This window comes from Alligator sinensis, unplaced genomic scaffold (assembly GCF_000455745.1).
Source record: "Alligator sinensis unplaced genomic scaffold, ASM45574v1 scaffold171_1, whole genome shotgun sequence".
NCBI classification, from domain to species: Eukaryota; Metazoa; Chordata; order Crocodylia; family Alligatoridae; genus Alligator; species Alligator sinensis.
The window spans coordinates 696,885-720,749 of record NW_005842552.1 but is presented as its reverse complement, the minus strand read 5'-3'; the positions used below and the strand labels follow the sequence as shown (position 1 = coordinate 720,749).

At 42.8% G+C, this 23,865-nt stretch overlaps 1 protein-coding gene across 1 annotated transcript in view; it reads left to right on the top strand.

The window, feature by feature from the left end:
• Positions 1 to 21,576, top strand: part of NUDT14 (nudix hydrolase 14) — an 87,637-nt gene extending 66,061 nt beyond the window's left edge. Inside the window, exons 4-5 of the mRNA XM_006032173.3 lie at positions 1,335 to 1,572; positions 20,582 to 21,576. Coding sequence (XP_006032235.1) covers positions 1,335 to 1,572; positions 20,582 to 20,822 — 479 coding nt within the window. The 3' untranslated portion in view covers positions 20,823 to 21,576. The remainder of the gene's footprint in view (positions 1 to 1,334; positions 1,573 to 20,581) is intronic.
• Positions 21,577 to 23,865: the final 2,289 nt, after the last annotated feature.

The window sequence follows — 23,865 nt, the reverse complement described above, 5'->3', positions numbered from 1 at the left end:
GGCAGGGGGTCGGACTAGATGATCTTCCCAGGTCTCTTCCGACCCTAGAAACTATGAAACTATGAAACCCACATCTTCCAACTCCCAGGAGAGTGCTGTAATCTGTAGGCTAGTTTAGCACTCTCTAGCCCTCCTTCTGAAGGTGTGCTAGAAGCAGTGTGTGCAAAAATATTATTAAATACAGTGGCAAACTTTTTGTTTGGTATTTTGTAAATTTGTAATAGTGTTTTTCCCTAATATCAAAATATATTCAAAATAAGTGTGTGAAGATGAGAAACTACAAATAAAAGACAAATGGAAATGACATCTGTCAAAGTTAGAATGGTTTAAAATTTTTAATAGTGCTACTCTGTGTCTTAGCTCCCAGTCTTGTGAGCTTTAACAAGGCAAAACTATCGTTGACATCAATGGGACTTTTGACATAAAGACTGTAGAATCTGGCCCTTAGCATTTCCTTTAGGAGTGTATTACACTGACAGCTGTTTCTAGATTAATGCAAAAGGTCCTTTGCAAATTCCACTCAAGGATCTGTGCAAGGAACTATATGTTCAAAAGAGGATTTTTCAAACAAGCATACATGCTTTTCATAACCCTCTCCAAATAACAGCTGAGTTGACAGGCTGAAAGACTCATCATTGTACACTTGGTACATAATGTACAACCCAACTTCCCAGCAAAGATAAATGCGTAGTGGAAAATAAATCCGGATATTGGACAACAAATGGAAGTTGTTTTGAGCAGTAGATCTCTGGGTTGACCCAGCTATGCTTACTTTTAGCAATATGTATATGGTTTCCAAATCAATGTATGTAGAAACAATGTTCAGAAAGCCATTTTGAAGTAATGAAATTAAAAATTCAAGGCTATTTCAGTTTTGCCAAATAGTATAATTGTTTTTCCCATTACTGCCTCTCCATTGCTACTACCTAACTGCAGTTTCAGATCTAAACATTATCTAGTATGTGTGTACCTTCATGAGCACACATTTTCCAAAAAGTGTTAGAAGTCACATGCAGCAGTTGCTTGTGGGGTTAGTTACTATGGCCTATCACTTTTTTGTTCCAGTAAGAGAATTAATGCATTCAAAAGCATTATTTGTGAGTGCAAGTTATAGTATGCAAGAATTCTGTCAGTGTGATTTGTGTGTGAACATCAGTGGAAGCACCTTTTTAAATGCGTTCATCTCTGAGTTATGATGCTATTTGCTACCCTTGTTCCATTTTGCATGGCCAAATTATTTTTGAAAGGTACCACTGATGTTTTTTGCCATTTGAAGAGAAAAAAGAAGGCTTTTCCAAATCCATTTATACTTCTTTTTCTTCTACATTCTTTAGCTGTTTACATGTGTGAAATGGAAAGACACCAACCTCAAGACTTTCAACATAAAGACCAGGAGTGCTGGTACCCTGTAGCGAATCCCATACCTGCTGCATCAGGGGTAACCTATGAGCTTTGTGCTGGCATAGTAGACAACCCAGAACTGTCTTTGGAGGAAATAGCTTGCAAAGAAGTCCTGGAGGAGTGTGGCTATGATGTTCCCATTTCAGACCTGAAGAGAATCACTTCATACAGGTAAATAGCAGCCAAGATGGTGTTTTGTAGTTTGTCATTTTTAATTAGATTAATTAATACAGTTTACAATCTCTTTCCTGGTCTAATTAATAACAGTCTCTTTCATTGGCATTTATACCCTTCACACCCTTGTGAATGTCTTTTGTTTTTTTCATTTTTATAGGACAACTTTTGAAATCCCTTAAGTAGATTATTTTCCAAGTCATTAATTAGACCAGATATTGTAAACTGGTATTAATGGGGTAGAATTTGGACTTGGAGCTATCAGACTAGTGAGATCTATTCGCTAATCTAATAGTCCCAATGGAATTGGTGGAAACAACATTGTTGGAGGTGTTTAACATGAGAAATGATAAAGTGGTAGGAATCATAAGAAATAATTCTGTTGATTGATGCTAAGGAGGAAAAACCAACTGACCTGCATTTGGCCTTTTCCATATTTAATTTCTATTATTCTAATTCATAATAGGAGTTGAACAGTCTGGGTTCTAATTTTGTAGCAAGAAGGTTTGTACCACTGTTTTTGCAGGATCGGGGCCTTCATTGAAGTTTTTATGAAATCCATGTTGGGAGTTCTTGCTATCTCAGTAACAAAGAGTTTTACATTCAATCTTTAGCACCACTTAAAAAAACAATATAGCAATAAGAGGAGAATACACTTATGCTTATTGGAATGAAAAACCTCACAAATTAAATAATTTTATATGGAAATGTGCTTCTGGATTTAATGCCATTATATCTCCCACACAGGCTGTAGCACCATTAAAGGCATCTGTTACCATTATCCAAAATATATGTACAAATTTACCAAGAAGGCTGCAGAGTTTAGGTGGGGGTTGTTGTTTTTTTGGGGGTTTTTTTTTTACTTTCTTCATTTTTGTTTGACAACTCTATTGAACTCAACCCTGTCATTGGTTTTTAATTTGGGAATTGAATACAAATCCACAGCTGTCAATCCTGGCAAATGCTATTTCCTGCTGGATTAACAAGCAGTGCTTCTGTTGAGGTGGGGGGTGGTAAATCACAGGAGTTGTCTCTTGCAGTTCCTTGAAGATGGATTAGGGGTTTTCTCTACAGAAGAAAAAGAAAAAGCCCTTTCTAGATTTCTGAACAAAAGTTGTTCAAAGCATTTAGTGTTTGTGTGATGCTGAGAGGCTGCAGCCCCACAGATATAAAAATGGTTATGTTATTTCTGGTATAAACTCCAACTGGCTTGACATTCATGATTCATACCTGTTTGAAACATACGTTCTCTGATGGCAGACTTATTTTAATAGTAGAGACTATTTATTCATTGAGTTGCCTAGTTTTTCCTTGCAGCATGACTCCCAAATCAAGATCAAGGGTTAACCCATGCCTAATGGCCCCATTGAACTAAGCCTATCAATTAAGGCACCCCAGCTTCTGTAGCCAGTGGCACACAAGGGAGTGACATGGCTAGTATCACATCTGGTTACCTTTGACTCCCCAGCCTGAGTGACCATGGGTCTATATAAATTTGGGTCACCTGGGAGGAGCCTTTGGCATGAATTCAGAGCAGGGCTTGAACTCACTCCTCTGAAGTCATTTGGTCACCGCGCTCCTGACTTCTAAATAAAAGATGTCAAATTCAGCTTTTGTGATGTGACTTTACAGAAGGTGATTGATCTTTAAGTCCTGATCCTGCAGTTTAATGCATGCAGGCACAGTTTTCTGCCTGTGCAGAACTTCCTTGAGGTCAGTCAGTATCCAGACAAGTGAAGTGACTCCTCTCCATGGATCAAGTGTAGATTCAAGGCCTTAACAGTGAGATTTTGCTGTAAATTTCTTTTATTTTGGATTGGCCATTGCTAGTTTGTTGTTTTAAAGGAAATACCAGCTTATTTATGTGGCCTGTCACTGGAGTCTTTATACTGTGGCCTCTGTGTGGAAAAGAAGGATTTGATTCCAAATCCTGTGATTTTGCTCCCTTGCTAGGAGCATCTTCAGCTCCTCTTTGGGAGAAGGGTAGTTGCATCACTCGTGACTGTCCTGTTTGTTCTCCTTCATGCCAAAGGATGAGGACCCAGCAGGGCCATGCAGCTGCACGTGCTATCAAGGCAGAAAATAGAGGTGAGCTCTAGCTTCTGTCGGGGTTATCAAAGTCTGCTCAAGAGCGAAAGGACAATACCAAGCTAAGAGTGCCTAAAGAACAGAAAGTTTGTTCAGATGCTTGTGAAGTCTTAGAGGGGACTTGGTGGCAGCCTATAAATATATTAAGGACATATATCAGGGCCTGGGGGAGCATCTGTTCACCATGGCACCCCAGAGGAAGACACGAAACAATGGACTCAAACTGATTGAAGATTGCTTCAGATAGGACATAAGGAAAAACTTCTTCACAGTTCGAGTGCTGAGGATCTGGAACAAACTCCCCCCCCAGAGGTGGCACAGTCACCTACCCTGGTGGTCTTCAAAAAACATCTTGACTCCCACCTTGCTGGGGTCATCTGACCCCAGAATTCTTTCCTGCCCACGTGCAGCGGGGCTGGACCCGATGATCTTATAAGGTCCCTTCCAGCCCCTAACATCCATGAATCTATAAACACTGTCTGAAGTGTGTCCATGTCAACGCTAATACAAAGCACTGACGTAAGACATTACAATGGCTCCTGTGAGTCACATCACTAATTTTTGGATTAACATAAACTATGTTATCCAGATTTGTTATTACGATCCATCAACTCCACGAGTCACATCATAGTGGCTCCATTAACAATCCAATAGGTGAGGTCGGTGTTTCCTATTCTACACATTGTACGGCCAGTCCTTGCTTCAGTGTTCTTTGGATGTATCACAGTACATAAGCACTTCCCAGGCATGCGCATGTAGAATTAGTTTGAACCAAGGGAGAAGGACCTGGACATAGAGGAAACAAGATCAATCTAAATTTTCTTCTCTTGGGTGGTTTGAATCAAGTACATAATGAAAAAATCGAATATTGTTTGCATTTGGTTTTGTGAGCAAAGCCAAGAAATTCTGATGGTATCAACATTGGGACCTCGTAGTTTATTAATGACCAGAGAGTGACTGTGTAACAGTGACACCTCCTGATAGATAATATGACAACTATTGGGGTTGTGGCTGTGGCTCACCTGATAGTGCTGGTAGGGCAGCAGCATGGTGTGGGGTTTCTTCTTACTCCCCTGCTGAGGTTCCCTGTACCTCCCTGCAGGAAGAAAGGGAATGAGAGGGAAGGGTTGGAGAGTGGGCAGAGCTGTAACTTTGCCCTTTCCCTTCTCACAAGCTGACCAGTGCAGTTTATGTGGCACAGAAGAGAAAGTAAATAGCTGTTCCAGCAGTCTAGGAGCAAGGGTACTCTGGGCAGTTAGTAAGAAATCAACCTATGCTTGGGGCAGCAGGCTGGATCTGGCCCACGATCCCAGGGGGTGTCAGTGGCAGGGGTGGAAAGGAGGTTTACCTACACCATGCCACAGCAGGGTGGTGGGGGCTTTGCCTACGCAGTGCCATGGCTAGCCTATGCAGAGCTTCCCCCAAGCCATGGCCAGGTGGCAAGGAGAAGCAGTGGCAACAGTCAAGTCCTAGCATATGCTCACTTCAGACTTGAGCTGGGTCATTCCAGCTGACTACTAGTCTATACCTGTACCTTAATACTATTATAGGAGGGGCTTTATTGTTATTTTCATCATAAAGGCCTGTTTTCAGTTGCCCATAGCTTTTCCACACACGAATTATTGGGGCAGAAATGTTCTATGCTGTGTGGGGGAGAGATTGTTTAGTTTTAATTTTTGGATGGTGGGGAAAGGGAGAAGAAGAATGGACATTTCAGGCAAAAAACAATTCAGTCGTTTCTAAGACTGAGAAGGTAGTGAAAAAATCCTGTTTTGCCCATGGTGAAAACATTCTGGTGCCATTTTTCTCTCTTTGAGAAGCTCCATTGACCCCAAGTTCTGGAGCCAGGTCACAAATTTGGTATGCATTTGAGGTAACCTTTGTGTCAGGGATGTACCATGGTGCTCTGAAAAGATTCAGACAGATTGAAAACCTGTAAAAACCATAGCTCCTTTATCCCATGCAGACTGGGTAAAGCTTTACAGCTGAGAACTCGGACAATTCTCCCCAAATGTAACCCACCTGAAGCTGAATACATCTTTCACAACAACTGCAAGTGTGGGTTGTAGCATGCCCCACTGGGCCTGGATACTAAAACAGTCTTTCTTGTGTTCTCAATGGCTGCTAGCACCAAGGAAGTAGGGAGGATGCTACTTGATTTTGAATGCAAAGGGACCAACAAGTGCATCTGAGTGGGGATGGGTGATGGATCTAATGAGAAGTTGGCTTGGACACGGAGAAGTAGACTCACCCTAATAGAGCTGGGGACTGGCTGTCACTTGGAGCCAGGAAGACCAGCAGAGGTATCATGGGGACACTGGGTGCTCCTAGGATTGTATATAGACTGTGATCAGATGAGGAGCTAGAGGAGGAAACTGAGACTCACTAGACAAAGAGATTGGGAGTAGAGGTTGGGAACCACTGGGGCTGGGCAAGGAGGAGTGATTTATCTGACAAGGATATGAGTTACATGGAGAGAATTTGGGAAGTCTGGAAAAAGAGTCTAGAAGAAATCAAATGAAGAGTCCAGGGAAGAAGAGTGGAAGCCAATGGACACAAGTGAGTAGCATGATGGATACAGGGTATCCGGCATGAGCCAATTGGAACCAGTTACTGTACTGTGCAGAAGTTCATGTAATCTAACGCAGATCTATCACAACTGTGACCTCTAAATGAAGCAGACCTCTATCAGACACCTTGACCCAATGCCCCATTCCTCTTTAGGTCACTAAGTGTTACTTCTGCATTTTAGGCATTTAAATGTAGATACATAAGTGACACTTAAGACCACTGATGTGTGTTTTAGATAGTTCTCCCCATTACGCAACGTGTCTTGGCCTTCTGACCATGCTCAGAAGGAATCTGCTATGGCCACTTAGGCTCTCTTGTGATGTTGTTCTCCCTGCAGAGGCAGGTAACTCCATGTCAGTCCTCTTGTGATGTTGTTCTCCCTGCAGAGGCAGGGAACTCCATGTCAGACGCTGTAAGAATAGAAATACCTTGAGTAGCCAGAAGATAAGAGCACTCCCACCCTTCAGCCCATTAACCTTGGGGGTAGAGCACTTGTCCAGGAAATGGGAGAGCTGGGTTCTAGGCCACTCTCACTATGAGATGGACTGAATGGATTTCCCAGTTTCCAGTAAAGAGCATTAACCACCAGGTGATCAGATAAGCAGGTCTGAGAGTAGCCTTCACCCTTTCTTGTGAAGCTGGCCTGGAAAAAGAGCAAGCCAGAGATAGCCTGGCTGTGGCTCAGCCAGATGAACACTACCCTTGGAATGGAGGGTCCCTTGGACACTGGTCCCTATTCCCTGTCCTTAGAAGCAGTTCCTTAAACAAAAAGCATTGCCCACAGCTCCATGCCTGCTGCCTCCCAGACTAGAAGCAGTGTAGCTGCATCTGCATGGCACCAAGGCCGTGCTAATCAGCCATGCTCCTCAGTAATTCTAACATGTCCTTCATGCCATGCAGCTGCAGCTGCTCTGCTTCCAGCTCAGGAGCTGGCATTCATGGACCTGTATAGCACATCTGAGGACAGCTGTGGTGGGCATGTTATATTTGCAGGCTAGACATGGCCAGAGTGGTAACCTTATCATGAACTAGACATATGGGGAAAAAGCAAATTGGACAAGGACCAGATTGCTTAGAGAGACTGTAGAATCTCCATTACTGCAACTTTTTAAGGTAAGACAAACATTTGTATGGTGTGGTTTAGACGGGATATGTGAGACATGGATGTGCACATAATCTAAAGATAGTTTTTGTGGAATCTGTTAATGACAATGAATGCATGGCTTTACGATATGTTCTCTATGTACTCCTTCCTTATCTGCCTGGCAGCACTTTTCCACACTGCTGGCTGGAGTCATTTTATTTCAGGATGCCCTTGGACACATATAACATGATGTTCCTTCCTTGAGCAGGGGGTTGAACTAGAAGACATCTTGGGCACTGACAGATATGCAGGCCCCCAGTCTAACTCACAGTGTTTTGCATAAAGCGCCATGAGTTAGAGCACCCTTCCTCCCTGACCCAACAGACATTTGCCTGTTAGGTCAGGGGTGGGGGATTGAGCCTATCTGCAGGAGCCTGAAGAGCCTGCCTGCAGCCTCTTTTCCAGCCTTGCCTGCCCCGCTGCCCCCCAGATCCGGATCTGTCTGCAGGAAGGGAGAGGGCAGGGGGGGTGAGCTGCAGGCTGGGGTTTGCCCGGCATGAGCTGGAGGGTGGGCTGGTAGAGGGCTGCAGCACAGAGGGGGGAGGTGCTCCAATCCACCTGCTCCCCCCCCAGCTCAAGCCAGACAAACCCCAGCCCGCAACCTGCTCCCCTTCTTCCCTCCCTACTCCCTTCCTGGAGACAGCTCTAGGGTGGGGCTGGGCTGATCACACCAAAAAATGAATCCTAGGGACCCCAAATTCCCTAAGATGCTCTAAAGTAAAGTGATCTTCCTCTGATCCCTCATTTGACAAGGGTTAATTTGTCGCACAATCAGCCACTGTAAAAGCACTGTGCAGCCATGCACGTGAGTCACGGCACAGCTGTAGAGTGCTTTCAGGGGGCCGATCACACAACAAATGAGACTTATGTCTGTGCCCCTTGTGATTCCCTCCAGTCCTATTTTTGTATGATTCTACATTTTAATCTGGTGGAAAGCAGTACAAGAGCATGATCAGAAGCTCCAAGAACTTTTAGAAGCAGTAGGAGCTATTAGACTCAAAAGTTAAACAAGCAAAAATATCATTTTTATTGAATGGAAATGGCATACCTGAGAGAGAACCACTAACACAGCAACGGTCACAGGTTGTTCATTGTTCTGTTATTGATCAGGTGTCTTGGGTTTCCCCTTTAACAGCTGTTGACAGATTCCCTCCCTGTCACAAGGAGAAGACAGTTCTCATTTGAAGCCAAGCTAGCTGTAAGCTAGCTAGCTTTTGGGGTAGAAATACTCCTAGTGCTTTGTTGCTGACATGTTTTATTACACCACAGAAGAAAAATAATAGATTTTTTTATTTCTTGCTGATTGCAAGGTTTCTCTAAGCTCATAGCACTTCCACACATTCTAACATTTTCAGTATTCATCAAAAATATTTATAGAATGCTTTAGCTTTAAATAATGCAGCCAAAGAGCAAGATAAAAAATACTCTGAGTTGCCAGTTCAGCCCCTTTTCCCTTTCCTCCCTTTTGTATTCTGTCAGAGGATATAATAAATTGTATATAGTGGCTACAGTAGAAGCTGTAGGTATGCAAAATTAAAAATTAAGGCAGGTTATTTAGGGGCCTAGTTTTTTTTACAAGTTTGAACATTTTGGCCTGGGTGCTTTACAACAAGCAGAAGCTGTAAAAGAAAGAACACAGTCCTTATCCTATAGAGCCAAGATTGTGCACTGTAATATTTTCAAAACCATTATTCCTTCTACACATTAACCTTTGAATACAATCCATTTTTACCTCACTGCACTGTGTTTAATAGCTGTAGTACAATCAAGTGTATTATAATTAGAAAGATCACCTGCTAGTACACCTGTTTGTGGACAGTATAATGTAATATAATTTTGTGTTAATTGCTTCTATTCTGGGGTTTTTTCTGCACCTGCTGCTTAACATTAGAACTGTATAAAGGTCTTAAGAAATTACAGTGGGAACTGCATGTAATTGTTCATCAGCTTACCCGTCGCATGTCTGAATAGATTTGGAATGCAGTAAAGAAACCATAGAGACACTGTTTTTACTTGTAAACAAGGCAGTATACATTCTCATGTACCAGATTTTGCATCTAAATATGTTATATTTTATACACGAATATGTTCAATTTAAAGAACTTCATCTTTAACTACATATAATTAAAGTACAAAAGCAGGCAAGTAAAACTTTGAATACTTATAACATTAAAAAGATTTAATGTTTAAGGAAAAAAAGTCAGAAGTTCAGCTTTTAAATATTGGTACATAGATTTCTATGGAAAACCTCATCTTGGATAATGGTCAATTCATGTTTATGGTGCATTACTTAAATGGCTCAGCAGGGAACAATTTGTTATATTATGATCATGTTATAATTGTTAGATACTTGCATGATTTTAATTTTTAAAAAATGTATGGGATTGCCGTACTAAGTTTGCATAACTAAATAGACAAAGGTTAGGAAACAGGAAAGCTAACCTGGAACACAGATTCTGGATTCTGATTCTTTGGCCTTCTGCACCCCCCCCCCAATATATAAATGGGGGGGTGTACATATATGGCCAAAGAATCAGAATATATATATGTGTGTGTATACATATGTATATATGTTTTAAATGATCACACACTGTTGCATACATTCTGAAGTATGATAAATATAACACTTGTGAAGCAAGTTATGGTTATGAACTTAAACTCAGCAAGTCTTGTAATGAAGAGTTCCAGTTTTCAGAGGAATGTTCTGCAGCACTGTTGCACGTCCTGTATATTTCATGGTACATTTAACAGGTATTAAGGCTTAAATTGTGGCTTACCCACAAGCAAGAAGCAGCACATTAATTGCACTGTTCCAAGAACAGACTGGAGTACCCGTCTAAACAATAGTGTTTTCCCCCCTGTTCTGAGATGGAATTATATGTTCCACCCTGTGAGCTCATGTCCAATTCTGTCGTGTGGGGGAGAGCAAGAGGAACATAATGGCTGTGCACAGGCCACATCACCAACTATGCTAGGACCTGGTCTATGCTGGTCTGGTATAGGGGAGTGCCTGCGTACTCTCTTGACTGCAAAAGCTGGGCCATGACTTGGCCCTAGTAAGCTATCATCTTTATTTCTAGTGAAACACAGCAATGGAAACTACAGCATTTATGTGATGCGGTTGAATTAACCCTAATATGGAAACCATTATTTTTTCATACCCTGATTTTAATGCTTTTAAGTTTGTTTTATGTTACTAAAAGTGACAGAGATTTCTCTTTCTGATTTTCTCTGAAACAAAACAAGAAAAAAGTCAGTGCTAGTAGTACGAAAGATCCAACAGGTTCTTTGTCTGGAAAGTAGTTGGCTTGTGAGCTATTCAAGTACTGTGCCTGGACCAGCAGATTTTGTAAGTGCTATCATTTTAAATTGAAGCAGTTGTGAACTCCACAGGAAGATATTGATTCCTTGGTAGGAGAATGCAGTTTCCATTGAAGTCAGCAGGTGCAGTCTCTCATTCCTTGGCTGACTTTGTTCTATAGTGAAGAGGAGGATTTCTTATATACCCTAAAGGAATCAGGCACTCAAATCCCGCTGAAGTGGTTACTGTGCCTAATTCCCTTCAACACCTTTGAAAATCACAGTCTGAGCTATTAAGGGCAAAATCTAGATTGATCTTTTAAGACCCTCCAATTTAGATATTGTAATGTATGAAAATAGGCACCTAGCCAGGGGTGGTTCAAAGAAAATTGGGTTAGACACCTAGGCATACTCTGCAGTCAGTGGAGAGAAATCAGGCCCTTGCAAAGGGCAAGACAGATTCCAGTGACTGAGAGAGGAGCCAGCTGTGCAAGCAGATTAGAAATGCTCAACAAGGACATGTCTGAACATCATCTCCTTGCTGGAGACCAGGCGCCTAATCCCGGGCTGCACATCTTCATCCACTCAAGATTCAGTGATGAGCCCTCTTCTGAGGGCAGGCTTCTAATAGAGCAGAGAGATGACAACCATCTTTTACATCATAACTTACTGGTTAGCACTCTTAGCTAGCAAGTGAGAGGCCTAAGTTTTAGTCTTTTCCCAGTCTGAAGGGATTCAAACCCATATCTCCTGGTTATAAGATAGCGTTCTAATCACCAGACCATGGACTAGTCTGGGTTGGGACATCCTCCAGCCCCTCTGTTGAAGGTGGGCTATTTTGCAGGCAACAACGCAAGTCATAGGTAACAGGAGAGCAAACAAAAGGTAGTACAACCCAGTGGCTTAGTAGTTAGGGCACTCAGGTGGGAGGGTGGAGTCATGAATTCCACTTCCTGCTTCTGGATTGTTTGAGCATTTGATAGAGATAATACTGAGAGTAAGGACAGGCATCCAGAATTTCCCTGCCCCGCAGGACCACCAAGCTAGCATCAGGCTTCCTCTTGCTTGCTCTCTCTTGCCTAGGTGAATCCAAGGATTTAGGCGAAGCATAGGCACCACTCCACCTTCATTCTGGATCACAGCAGAGCTTGAGGAGTGAGGCGCCTATCTGCACATGAGCACAAGCCTGCACTTGGGCACTTAGAGAACTTTGCAGTCCTAACTCAGGTGCCTGAGCAGCTTTATGGGTGGTGTGTCAGAGTCATTTCTGCCTATGTCCCAAATAGGTACCCAGTTGACCTATCTGGACTCTTGACCTAAATGATAGAACTTTAATAAGAGGCATTGACAAGATTAAATGGTGTGGATGAAAGGTGCTCAGAAGTTATTTTGAAGACATGCTGGGATGACTTGTCTCCAGTATCTGCTGATTACTGGTTCTTCTCTTGAGCTATAAATTCTAAGAACATTATGGGTAAGATCTCCAAGCTGTTTCTAAGAGCAGTGAAAGGGTTAATAAACAGTAACCCAGAAAGTCTCTCTCTACAAGCTGGAAATAAAACAAGTGGAAAGTGACTTACCTGTAATCAACTTTTAAACAGAAATAAGCAAATGAAAATAGTTGAAAATCTGCTTCCTTGTTTTTATCATTTTTGTCTCTAGAGCTATTCACTTCTTTAGGCTGGGAAGGAAGAGCCCAAAAATGGCAATGTGGCTTTCTCGGGCTTCGCTCTGATTTACTGATGTACACAACCTGTGCACCTAGTCTCGTTATATACAGTATATGTAGGTATTCATCGCGATTCCTAGGAGGAAGTACTTTATCTGTGCACTTGTCATTCATTTCAAGGAACTACCTTTATTTTCATCCCCAAGATACCTGTGTTCCACTCAGATTGTTGTCCTCTCATCGTGTGTGTGTGTTTGCATTGAAGTAGTTATGAGATGAAGATCAGAAATTAGTTTGCACCAAAAGAATAAATTTCCAAGCATTTTAGATTCCCACAGGATAAATGTTTCTCTTTTTATTTTAGCTCTGCCTCATGTGGCAAAGCACATTGTGGGCTGGGTGGTTCAGAGATATGCCATGCAGTAGTTAGTAATAAATATAGTCCTTATCTCTGTTCTTGGGAGGCTTGTTTTGCCATCACAGAGAAAGCAATTTCATTTGAAATCTGGAACAATATGAAAAGGAAAAAAACATAGAGATGAAAATACACACAATACCACAGACTTATATGAACAGCAAATAGAATAAGAAAGAAAGAAAAAGTTCATAGGGCAGGTCTGTCCAGCTGGTAGCACATGAGCCGTATGTGGCCCCCAAGGGATTCATTTGCAGCCTTCAGGCTCCCACATGGCCACTGCTTGCCGCATTGCTCCAGCTGCAGCAGTCAAGGTCTCCTGGCTCCCCCTCCCTCTTCCAGTTTCCACTCCCTGCCCCTGCTAGGAGGTGGAGCAGGAAGCACAGTGCAGCACGTGGTGCCAGAGCAGCACTGAGGGTGAGGCTGGGGCTCCCACTCACCCACTGCAGCGAAGTAGAGGTAGATGCCCACATGTATGGTGCTACAGAGGGGTGCCTACACAGCATGCAGTGGTGCCACCTGTGCAGGATAGAGCTCCCACTGTTGTTACCTCTGGGGTATGTGGCCCTCAGCCACATAGAAGTTGGACAGCCCTGTCACGGGGAATAAGGCACGGGTGGGCAAAATACAGCCCGCCAGGTGATTTCATCTGGCCCATGGGTGGGTGCCTACCAATTCACTGTATCCAGCCTGGTCCCTGCCCCTGCTGTGCTCAATGAGGTTGAGCCCTGCTGATTTCCACAGGAGCAGCGCATGCTGAGCTATCACCCTCACCTGCAGGATGGCCTTGACCGTGCAGGTAGGGAAGCAGCGGTGGTGGGCAAGGGAGCAACGGCAGCCAGAAGTCAGGAAGCGGTAGTGCACGGCAGCAGGCAGGAAGGTAGGGAAATGGCGGCAGCGGGTAGGGGCAGGGTAAGTGGTGGCAGAGGCGGCAGGTAGACAGAAGGTGGGGCGGCAGCAGGCAGGTGGGGGTAGTAGTGGCAGTGGGCAGGTGGGAGTGCATGAAGCGGCAGCTGGGCAGGAGTGCAGGGCCTGCACCAATGCCCAGGAGCCAGGGCCAGTGGGGAACCAGGGCAGGGCAGCAAGAGTGCATATCCTGGGGTAGCAGGGGTGCAGGGACTGCCTGGCTCCTATGCGCTGGGTTCCACAGGGCTCGTATGTAGTTCCTGAGCGCTCCACCTGAGCTGCATGCCTCCGGAGGGAGCCCCGCATGCTGGAGCAGGCAGCCCAGCCTCATTCACTGCCACTTACAGGTCATGGGGAATGGGGAGGAGCTCTGCACTATGGAGCTGGGTTGGCTCCGCCCCTCTTCCTGCCAGCCCGGCCAAGCCCCATGATCTGCACCGCCAGCTTCATTGTGCAGGGCTCCCCCCAGTGGCCCAGGCATGTGAGCCCCATGCAATGGAGCCGGCGGCCCAGCTACATGCAGTCCTGGTGCTCACCAGGACCATGCACCACTGGGGGGCCCCAATGGCTCGCTGCCTGCTGTTGGTGCTGGTGGCAGGAGCTGTGTGCAATGGGGAGAGGGTGTTTGTAGGGGTGGGGGCCCATCACATACCCCACCCCCCTCACCACCATACACATGCACACCCCACAAGCACACCCACAACCCCACGTACACCCCACACACACCCCAGCCACTCTTCCCCTCCACACACCACACACACTCATACCCCCCAGACTCTATACATCCACACACATACCCACATGCTTTCCCACCCCAAATGACTTTTCATTCCATCCAAGAAGAGCACACACCAACTGCTGAAACTTCCTTAGCCTGACGAAGGGTTTTGAACTCGAAAGCTTGCTTAATAACTATTCTCCAACTATTTGGGTTGGTCTAATAAAAGATATCAAATTCACCCAAGGAACCTTGTCTGCCTATGTCCTTAGACCAACACGGCTACAGCCTACACCCCTCCCACCCCATATACACCCACACCAACACATTACTTTGTTCCCTGTTAACCTCAGTTTTAATTTTGTAATTTCCTGTATCTGTGAGCAGCATTGGAGGGTTTCATGGGCAACATGTAGCCCACTAACTGTGGGTTAGAGATAAATGATTAGATCAAAAATAGAAAGCAGGAAAAAATAGGGAATAGTTTATATTGTGAAGCAAAATATCTTCTTCTCTCTCTCGCTCAATGAACCAAATGACCTTTTTCAGACACCAGAGAGACAAATGCATAGTTGGACAACTGAAAGCGTATGACATTATCTAGTCAATTTAATATTATTTAGAAGATAATGTAATGTAATGCAAAGCCTCCAAAATCAGCTAGTTAAATTTTGGGTGGGGGGAAGACAGCTGAGTTAGAAAATTAATAGGTTTTAAATGTGCCAGTGGGAGAAAAGAGTAAAATAAACTGCTGTGAAAATTATTTCGAGTCTTCTGTTCTTAAACAGGGTTTATTTCAAGACACACATTAAAATGGAGATAGCAAAGAAATAATAAACAAAATGAACGTGCAGCTGCGTCCTGCCAAAATTTGCATTGCCCCATTGACTTCAGTGACAAGTTTTGCAAACATACGAATAGCAGGTGATGACCCCAAATCAATGCAACTCTTGGGTATAAAGCAGGGGCAGTAAACCTGCAGCATACATGCCACCAATAGCATGGGCAGCCTCTATGTGTGGCACATTTCAGATCAGGGAGGGGACAGGCAGCACATGGAATAGAAAGCAGAGCAGCAGATTAGACAGGGAGCAAAGGGCTGGAAGCAGAGAGCAGAGTGGTGGATCAGACAGGGGAAGGGGGTCAGAGTGGCACTTAATTTTTGGCACATCTGCCAAAAACGGTCCCCGCACAAAAAAAGGAACAAGATTAGCAGATCCAGTGCAAATGACATTTAGAAGTATTTTTAAGTTTGAGAATAATGGACTGGCTTGGTTTATTGAGCTCTGAAGAAAATGCATATTGATTAAGTAGAAGTGCAATGCAAGTAAATAATAATTTGCAATGCAAGCACAGATTGATTTCAATAAGCCATTTCAATTACAGTGGCAAGAAACTGAATCTCTCATTTTTCCCGTTGTTGTGCCTCAGAAATTTTCTACTTTAAAGAAAAGATGCATGGTAGGAGAACTCCAGTGATTTCCACAGCTGCAGCTATGTCAAGTCTTAAAGAGGAAGAGACTACTCTGTAAATAAGTCAGAAAATGTTAATAAGGGTCAAATTGACTAGATAATGACTAATGCTGTCACCGTCTAAATACAGATCTACACCAGTTGTGTTACTCAAAAGAGATAATATACTTCAGAAACAGATTAAAAGAGTAGGCAGTGTACTCTACTACTGAGCTGGTTCTCTGTTTTTCCCACTTCTGTTTTGGATGAAACACATCTGTTAGCATTGGTACTAAAATCAAGTTGTGTAAAACAGGTTAGGAAATAGAGAACAGATGATGAGACAGAGAACAGAGCTACCAGCAATAATAATATTGTTATACATTTCTATAATATTCTAACTTTTTATGGTGTCTGGATATTAACAAGTCTTATTTTCTGCCCTAAAGATTTTAGAGGCTAAATTACCATGTCTCCATTTATTTAAATTTCTTAAATTACGTTTCTACTAACAATAATCAAGAAATCCCAGATTGTACGCATCTTTATAGTTATTAAGAAAAAGAATTCCTCCAAAAATAAATAAGTGAAGAAAAAGTCTCACTCTATTTTAAGAAAAAGGTAAGAAAATAGAATATCTCCACTTCTTTGATTACGAAAACCAAATGCCCCTTCACCCTATTAAACATAGGATATACAGAAAATAGAGTTGGAAAAATGAAATGCAAGGATTAAAGTAAGGGTGAATTAAAACCAAGGTGTTATTCCATAGTGAATAAATCCCTTAAGTTACAATTTTGTTCAACATACTGGGGAAGGATTGAGAAAGGTTAACAGCACTTTGGGTAGAGGCCAGTGATAGAAAACAAGCTGAATAACTGTGGTCAGCATGTTTGCAAAATAACTTGCACTTCTCTTAGGACTGAAATGGCTACCCGTGATGGCTTCTGAAAGAACCCTCTTTGTTTTTGATCAGTGATTCATCTGCAGAGTTGCTTTTAGCACCATGTGTTATTGCGTGTTAGTACTAAGAAAATATATTGCTTTTTAATGCCAAAAAATATAGTAAAGTGTGTCATCATCACAGCAGAAAGAACATTGATATCACATTAGCATAAAAAATACCATTCCGACTTTTGAGAACTGGTTGCTGGGAGTAGCTTGATGAAAACTGGGTCTCATTTACTTTTATAATGAGATTAGAACGATTAAACCAGCCTGGTGGGCCCAGTGTGTAAATCCTGCTGCTTTCAAAAGCCGTATTTCCATTGTATCGTCTGCCGGTTGGATCTTTCGTTGCAATTGAGATGAGTGGCAGTGTGCCTGACGAGGGAGTGTATTCCTCTGAGCAGCTTCCCAATAGAGAAGGAAGAAGAGAGCAAGGAGTGGGAGGACTCTGAAGAAGGCATTTAATCTTGTGGTAGTGGTGTGTCAAGTCTGTGGATCATTATCAGGACTGGACGGCTCCTTTATTGACAAAGTGCAGGCAGGCTGGACCCGATGATTTTGTAAGGTCCCTTCCAGCCCCTACCACCTATGAATCTATAAACCTGGCACTAATGGCCACCATGATAAGATACAAATGCTAAGGGTAATGTCCGCACAAACAAGGTCATTAGAGACAGTAGATTCTAACTCAGTGCAACTGAGAAAGGAGGTCAAGTTCTTCAGCAACCGAGGGAGTGAAAGAGGAGAAGCCCATTAGTCCATTTTCTTGCTACTTCCCTGTTGGTCACTTTTCCTTTGGCCGAGGAGTATATAAAAAGAATTATAAAGGCACAGAGAAAGTACAGTGATGAGTATGAAAGTGATAAAGTCCTTATGTAGCAGCCTTCATCCCAGGCTCCTGGAAAAGGTACTTGACAAAGGTAAATAGGTGTCACTACCTGCCTTTTACAGATGCAGAAACTGAGGTACAGAGAGGTGACTTGCCCATCTTCATACAGCAGTGGTGCTCACCCTGCGGGCCCACGGGCTGGATCCAGCCTGTGTTATCCGGTCTGCGGGGCTCCCCTCCAGTCCAGAACTTTGGCTGTGCGGACGTGGTAGCAGCTAATTCCTGTGGTTATGGGAGACAGGCAGTTAATCCTGCTACTGTTCCCCCACTACTGGATTTCCAGACCAGCTGGAAGCTCTTTGGGCCATATTACATGGTATGCCAGTTCAGGTAGATACATGGGATTGATCCGGATCTGGATCCAGTGCACAAGTTCTGTCCTTAGGGTCAGTCCACAACTTGATCCAGTGCACAGGGCCAGCCCTGCACGCAGGATGGGGCCTATGGACCAGCCCCACTACCAGATCCAGCCACAGACTGATCTCATGCACTGGTTCCAGCCCATGGACTGGCCGCACGCTACAGGGAAGAGTTGGTTGAGTACCACTGTCGTACAACAAGACAGTGGCAGAGCAAGAAAAAGAACCCAGCTTGCCAACTCCCAGTTCTGCTTTCATAAAGAAAGAAGATTGTTCTCTTGACTTTAACAACTAGCTAAACGGAACAAGTAATATTCATTTTCCAACCAAAAGAATTAGAAGTGTTTTAGGAGATTGAAGGAATAATTATGCATGGCTTTATTCCTGCTGTGGGACATGATTTACCTTGGATTAACTAGAAGATTTATTTAACTAGAGATTGGATAAGCAGGGTTATACTCACTAAGATTATATTGAGGCTAATAATTCTTCAGTATTCAGGGCTTGATCCAGAGCTTCAGTGAGCCTTGGGTCAGGCTCTAATGCGTTTGAGAAGTCACTTGTAATTACATGAAATGCAAGTTGCAGTTGCAATATGAATATTTTCTTGGAGGAACCCTGTGAGTGGATTATGGATTTATCTTTTATTTTAAAAATGTCTAAATGAAGTAACTAAAGAAGTAGAGGATTAACAAATAAGAAGTCTATGACATGGCAAGTAGTCTATCTGAAGACTATATAATCTTAAATATCCTCAGCTAGATCCGCTATAATAAATGTAGCTGGGAGGTTCAATTACTTCAGATATATACAGGCCTAGGGTTCAAGGCTAAAGGGTCAGGCTGAACAGAGTAGGGTCCCATCCAGCCATTCCATTCTCATACCCATCCAGTGCATAAATACAGGATGCCGATAGCGCATGGACCTAATCTTCTTAAAGTACTAAAGCGTGGCATACAAATACCCAGGGAGCTTTGTTGTTTGTGGATTTCTCTGGAATGGAGCCTGATTCAAGGCTTGCTGGCAACTGAAAAATCATTCATTCATGTTAGTGGGACTAGGACTGGGCCCCAGTTCTAAAGAGGAACCCACTTTAAAAGGGGGCTAGTATTTCCACATATAGATAATAAAATGGGTTTCACATTATCATAGAATAATATATATGATTACGGCTGACAGAACTTCAAAGATATCAAGTCTGACCCTCTGTCTCAGGCAGGATCTTCACTGTTTGAATCATCCCACGTACATGTTTGTCTAATGCTGGAGATTCAGTGGCGTCTAGGTAAATCTGTTCCAGTACTTAACCACTCTCATAGTAACTTAATCCTTAAATCTCCCTTGCCACTGTTTCAACCGTGACTAGGCTTCTGTCCTCTGTGGACACACACACACACACACACACACACACACACACACACAAAAAGAAACCATGCCCCTTTTGGTATTTGGTGACTGATATCAAATCCCCTCTGTCTTCTCTAGGATAAACAATTTAGACTTTTACAAACTGTGTCATATTTTCATGACTTCTAATCACGTTCTTTCCTTTCCTTTGGAGACTCTCCAATTTGTCCTTTTTTCGTGGTGCCCACAGTACTGAGGGTCCATTCCCATAACTTGCAATACAGCATCCCTGTTCTCCCCTCTTAGTCTTTTCTGTAAGACTTACACTATTGATTCATATTCAGCTTGTGATCCACCATAACCCCCCGATCCCTTCTGCAATACTGCAAACAAACCAGTTGTTATCCATTTTGTATTTGTGCAATTGCTTATTCTAGCCAAAGGGCTTCAGTGGACAACACAAGTAGAAAGATGACATAAGCCCTTGTACCAGTGTAATATACCTGGATCCAGTGTATTATCCTGGGGAGCAAAAACTCAGGATTAAAGCTATACTGGTGAAGGTGTCCTTTGTCTGCTTCCATACTGGAGAAGCTGTATACACAATCAGTGTAAATTTTACAGATGTAAAGGTGTCTGTCCAGGTGCTAAGTGTAGTACTTTGTACTCATCCTGTATAAATGTTAACCTCTTTATATTTCAGATAATTTTTCCATTTTATCAAGGTCCTTTTGAATCCTAATCCTGTCCTCTAAAATGTCTGCTACCTCACCTAGATTGGCAGCACCCACTAATTTAAAAAGTGTAGACTTAATTTCAACCTATGGGACATTAATGAAGATACTGAGCAGCACCAGACCCAGGACTAGTCCCTAGAAAACCCCACTTGATAATTTCTCCCCACTTGAGACTGAGCCAGCATGACTTCTCTTAATTGTGCAACCCATTATTCACATACTTTCATACTTAGGAAAACATTGTGGGAGACCATGTCAGAAGCTTAACTAAAGCTTCAGTGTATTACATCCTTTGCTCCCCTCTATCCTATCACCTTGCACCTGGGGACCCTTAAAATTCATTGATAAAAATAAGTATTTGTCTTACAGGTTTGCTTAGAGACATCTAAGGAGGATCAGGATTCCATTTTTACTCATTAAATGACTTTTTCCCCCAAAAAATGAGGCTTGTTTTTTTTTCCAGGTCTGGAGTCGGTGTGACAGGTTCTAAGCAGACCATGTTCTATGCCGAGGTAACGGATCAGATGAAAACTGGAGAAGGGGGTGGCCAGCCTGAAGAAGGAGAGCTGATTGAAGTGATAGAAATACCATTACAGGACTCCATGAAATTTGCTTTCGATGAAAATTTCCCTAAGACAATGGGTGTGATCTTCAGCTTCATGTGGTTCCAAAACCACAGAGCCCAAGAGCAGCTAGAAAAATAAAAAGCAAGTCCTATGATTTATTACCTTGACAAATGCCTTCCCAGATATTCTGTGGATTAATATGAGATGTGCATAGTAGAAATGTTGTTGTTGGAGCAGGAACTGTTGACAAACACGAGCGCTCGCAGAGAGAATCTGTCTGGAATTGTAAATGAAACAAGCAGAGTGAAATCCTGCTCCACTGAAATCAATGGCAAAACTCCCATTGACTTCAGCAGGGTCAGGATTTCACTTTAGGTGACAGGCTTTGGTTCCCTGTATAAATCTTGAGTAAATATGTTTGAACAAAGGACTTCTTGTTTAGTGACAATCCTGTACCAATCCTGATCTCCCAGAGTGCATTAGTGTAGCTGCGGCCCTCACTCACCAGGGGAGCCTGAAGTACTGGCAGCTGCTTTACTGTAATATTTGCTGCTGTCCCTCTAAAGGGTTTCTGGCCAGTAGACTTGGGAAGTCAGAGACATACTTGCCTCATTCCTAACCTTCTGTACTCATCCTCACAGAGAGCTGCTCCATGGTACATAGGTCCAATAGGGCACATATTTCTTAGCATGCAGCAATTTCATCCCATGGGCTTGTGCCAAGACGTTTGCAGACAACCCTCATGATGTGCTTTCTGAGAATGTACCAACTAAAAGATTCATTGTAATATATTCTGTAATGCTGTGCACCAGTGATGATAACAGGTATGAATTAAAGGTCTTAAAACATGTGCGCTGACACTGGAACAAATGCCTCCTTGTTTGCTTGAATGATAATTGATTCCTTCGGGTCAAATGTTGTCCTCTGTGGTAATGTGACCTAGTGGATGTTACACTGGATGGGGACCCAGGAGACGGTTCTTATTCTTTCATTGGTCTCCAGGGTGACTTTGTGTGAGTAACTTCACTTAAACATGTCTCAGGTCTATACCTGTGGAATGGAGTTATTAATACTGACCCACATTGGTAAAGGAGATCTACTGATGAAAAGCACTAGATACGAGTATATAAGGTATAAGTACCTTTGTTGTTACATATGCAATTCACATTAAAGCCAATGGGAGCTACCTTCATGTATCCCTGAGTACAATACATGAGTATGATTATAGAGCCTCTATTCTGTCATCTTCTGAAACAGACCATTTGACATATGAAATAGCTAAATGCCTGAAAGAAAGAGAATTGATTGAATCTGGCCACGTTAATGAATCTGCTAACATTTATCACTATGGCTATATTATTTGTACTATGAGGATTACTAAAGAATTGGATTCCCAGGAAAGTGATAGTAGGAAGTCACATGCAATACTTCACATGGAGACAACAGACTCAAAGGCAATACAAACTAGGATGGAGTAAGTGTATTCAGTGTCTGATGTGAAAATGTGGCTCTAGTCCAGATGTACATAGAATGGTGTCTAAATCACGGATGTTACCATCAAAGTTGGTATTCATGACATTATCTTTGGCAATGGTAGAAGGGACTGTAAGGATTGGAAGGATATGGAGAACAAGGCCTTATAAACAGGCCTCATGAGGAGACACTGAGAAGCATGGGACTCTTCAGCCTAGAGAAGCATAGGCTCAGGGGGGACTTGGTGGCAGCCTATAAATATATAAGGGGTGTGCACCAGGAACTGGGAGAACATCTGTTCACCAGAGCACCCCAAGGGAAGACCAGGTCTAATGGTCACAAACTTCTGGAAGACCGATTTCCACTGGACATAAGGAAAAACTTCTTTACCATCCGAGTCTTCAGAGTCTGGAATAGACTCCCCCCAGCAGTGGTGCAAGCACCTACTCTGGATACATTCAAGGAACGCCTGGATGCTCACCTTGTTGGAGGCATCTGACCCCAGCTGGCTTCCTGCCCTGTGGGCAGGGGGCTGGACCTGATGATCTCATGAGGTCCCTTCCAGCCCTAACATCTATAAAATTTATGAAACAAGCTCCCTAAAAAGGTTGCTCCTTTTTGGAGCAAAGCACATTTGTCTTTCTTGTATATCTCCTGCAGATAAACAGAGGACTTAAGTTTCAAGAGCTGTCATGAGCAGCAGGTGCATTTTCTCTAAGGTCAGATACTTAGGGTTGAGATTTTGTTACTGTTTTTCAGTAGTGTCTAGCACAGTAATTCTCAACCTTTTTAGACTGAAGGCACCCTTTGGAAAATGCCGTCTCTTAGCTTTCACTCCTTTACTGATTACAGAAAAATTATAGGGCAATTCTTCTGTTGCAAAGAATTCAAAAAGCCCACAACAGGTCAGAGTGTTTTTGACACAACAGATTTCTATTTGAAATCTCTGGGTTTGTCTTGGGAATCACGAGTAGGAGTTTACAACACACAACAATGTCTATATTGGGAGACAACCCATGGCATCCTGGTTGATAATTGCTGTTGTAGCACAATAAGACCCTGGTTTCAAGTGACATCTTTAGGTCATACTGTAATACCAATAATTATTGTACCCAATATAAAGCTTGGTGTCTTCTGTCACTGACTGATATGTCATCAGAGTGTATACATGACTCTGAAAGTTATAAAATAGCCTGATCTGGGCAGCACGGAGCTACTGTAATGCTAATAAATACACATACGTCTAGAAAGATATTGTAAAATGCATATACACAATCCCAGAAAGGGCTATGGGCTTCAGCACATATACAATGGTCAGGAAAAATTTAAAATACAAGGTATCAAGAATAGGACTTGTAGGCCCTGAAGTCTTCTTCAGGTTCCTGTGTTCCTATACACAGGAATATAAGAGCTTAAATATTTCCAACTTGACTTTTCTTTCTTAACTTCATGCACTCTAGAATTTACAAATTGACAAATATTTTCCATATAATCTTTTATCAAAATTCCCCCCCACCCCTTTTTTAGTTCTGGTTGAGAGCCTGTTTGTCAAGCAGCAATGAAGAGTAAATCTGTGACCAGATTATAACCCCTTGAAAAACATCTTTTATGACCAAATCCAACACTACAACACCCTTAGCTCTGATTCTGCTTAGTGCCACCGCTATGATACAACTTCTGCTCCTCACCCAGTTGATAATCAGTGCTT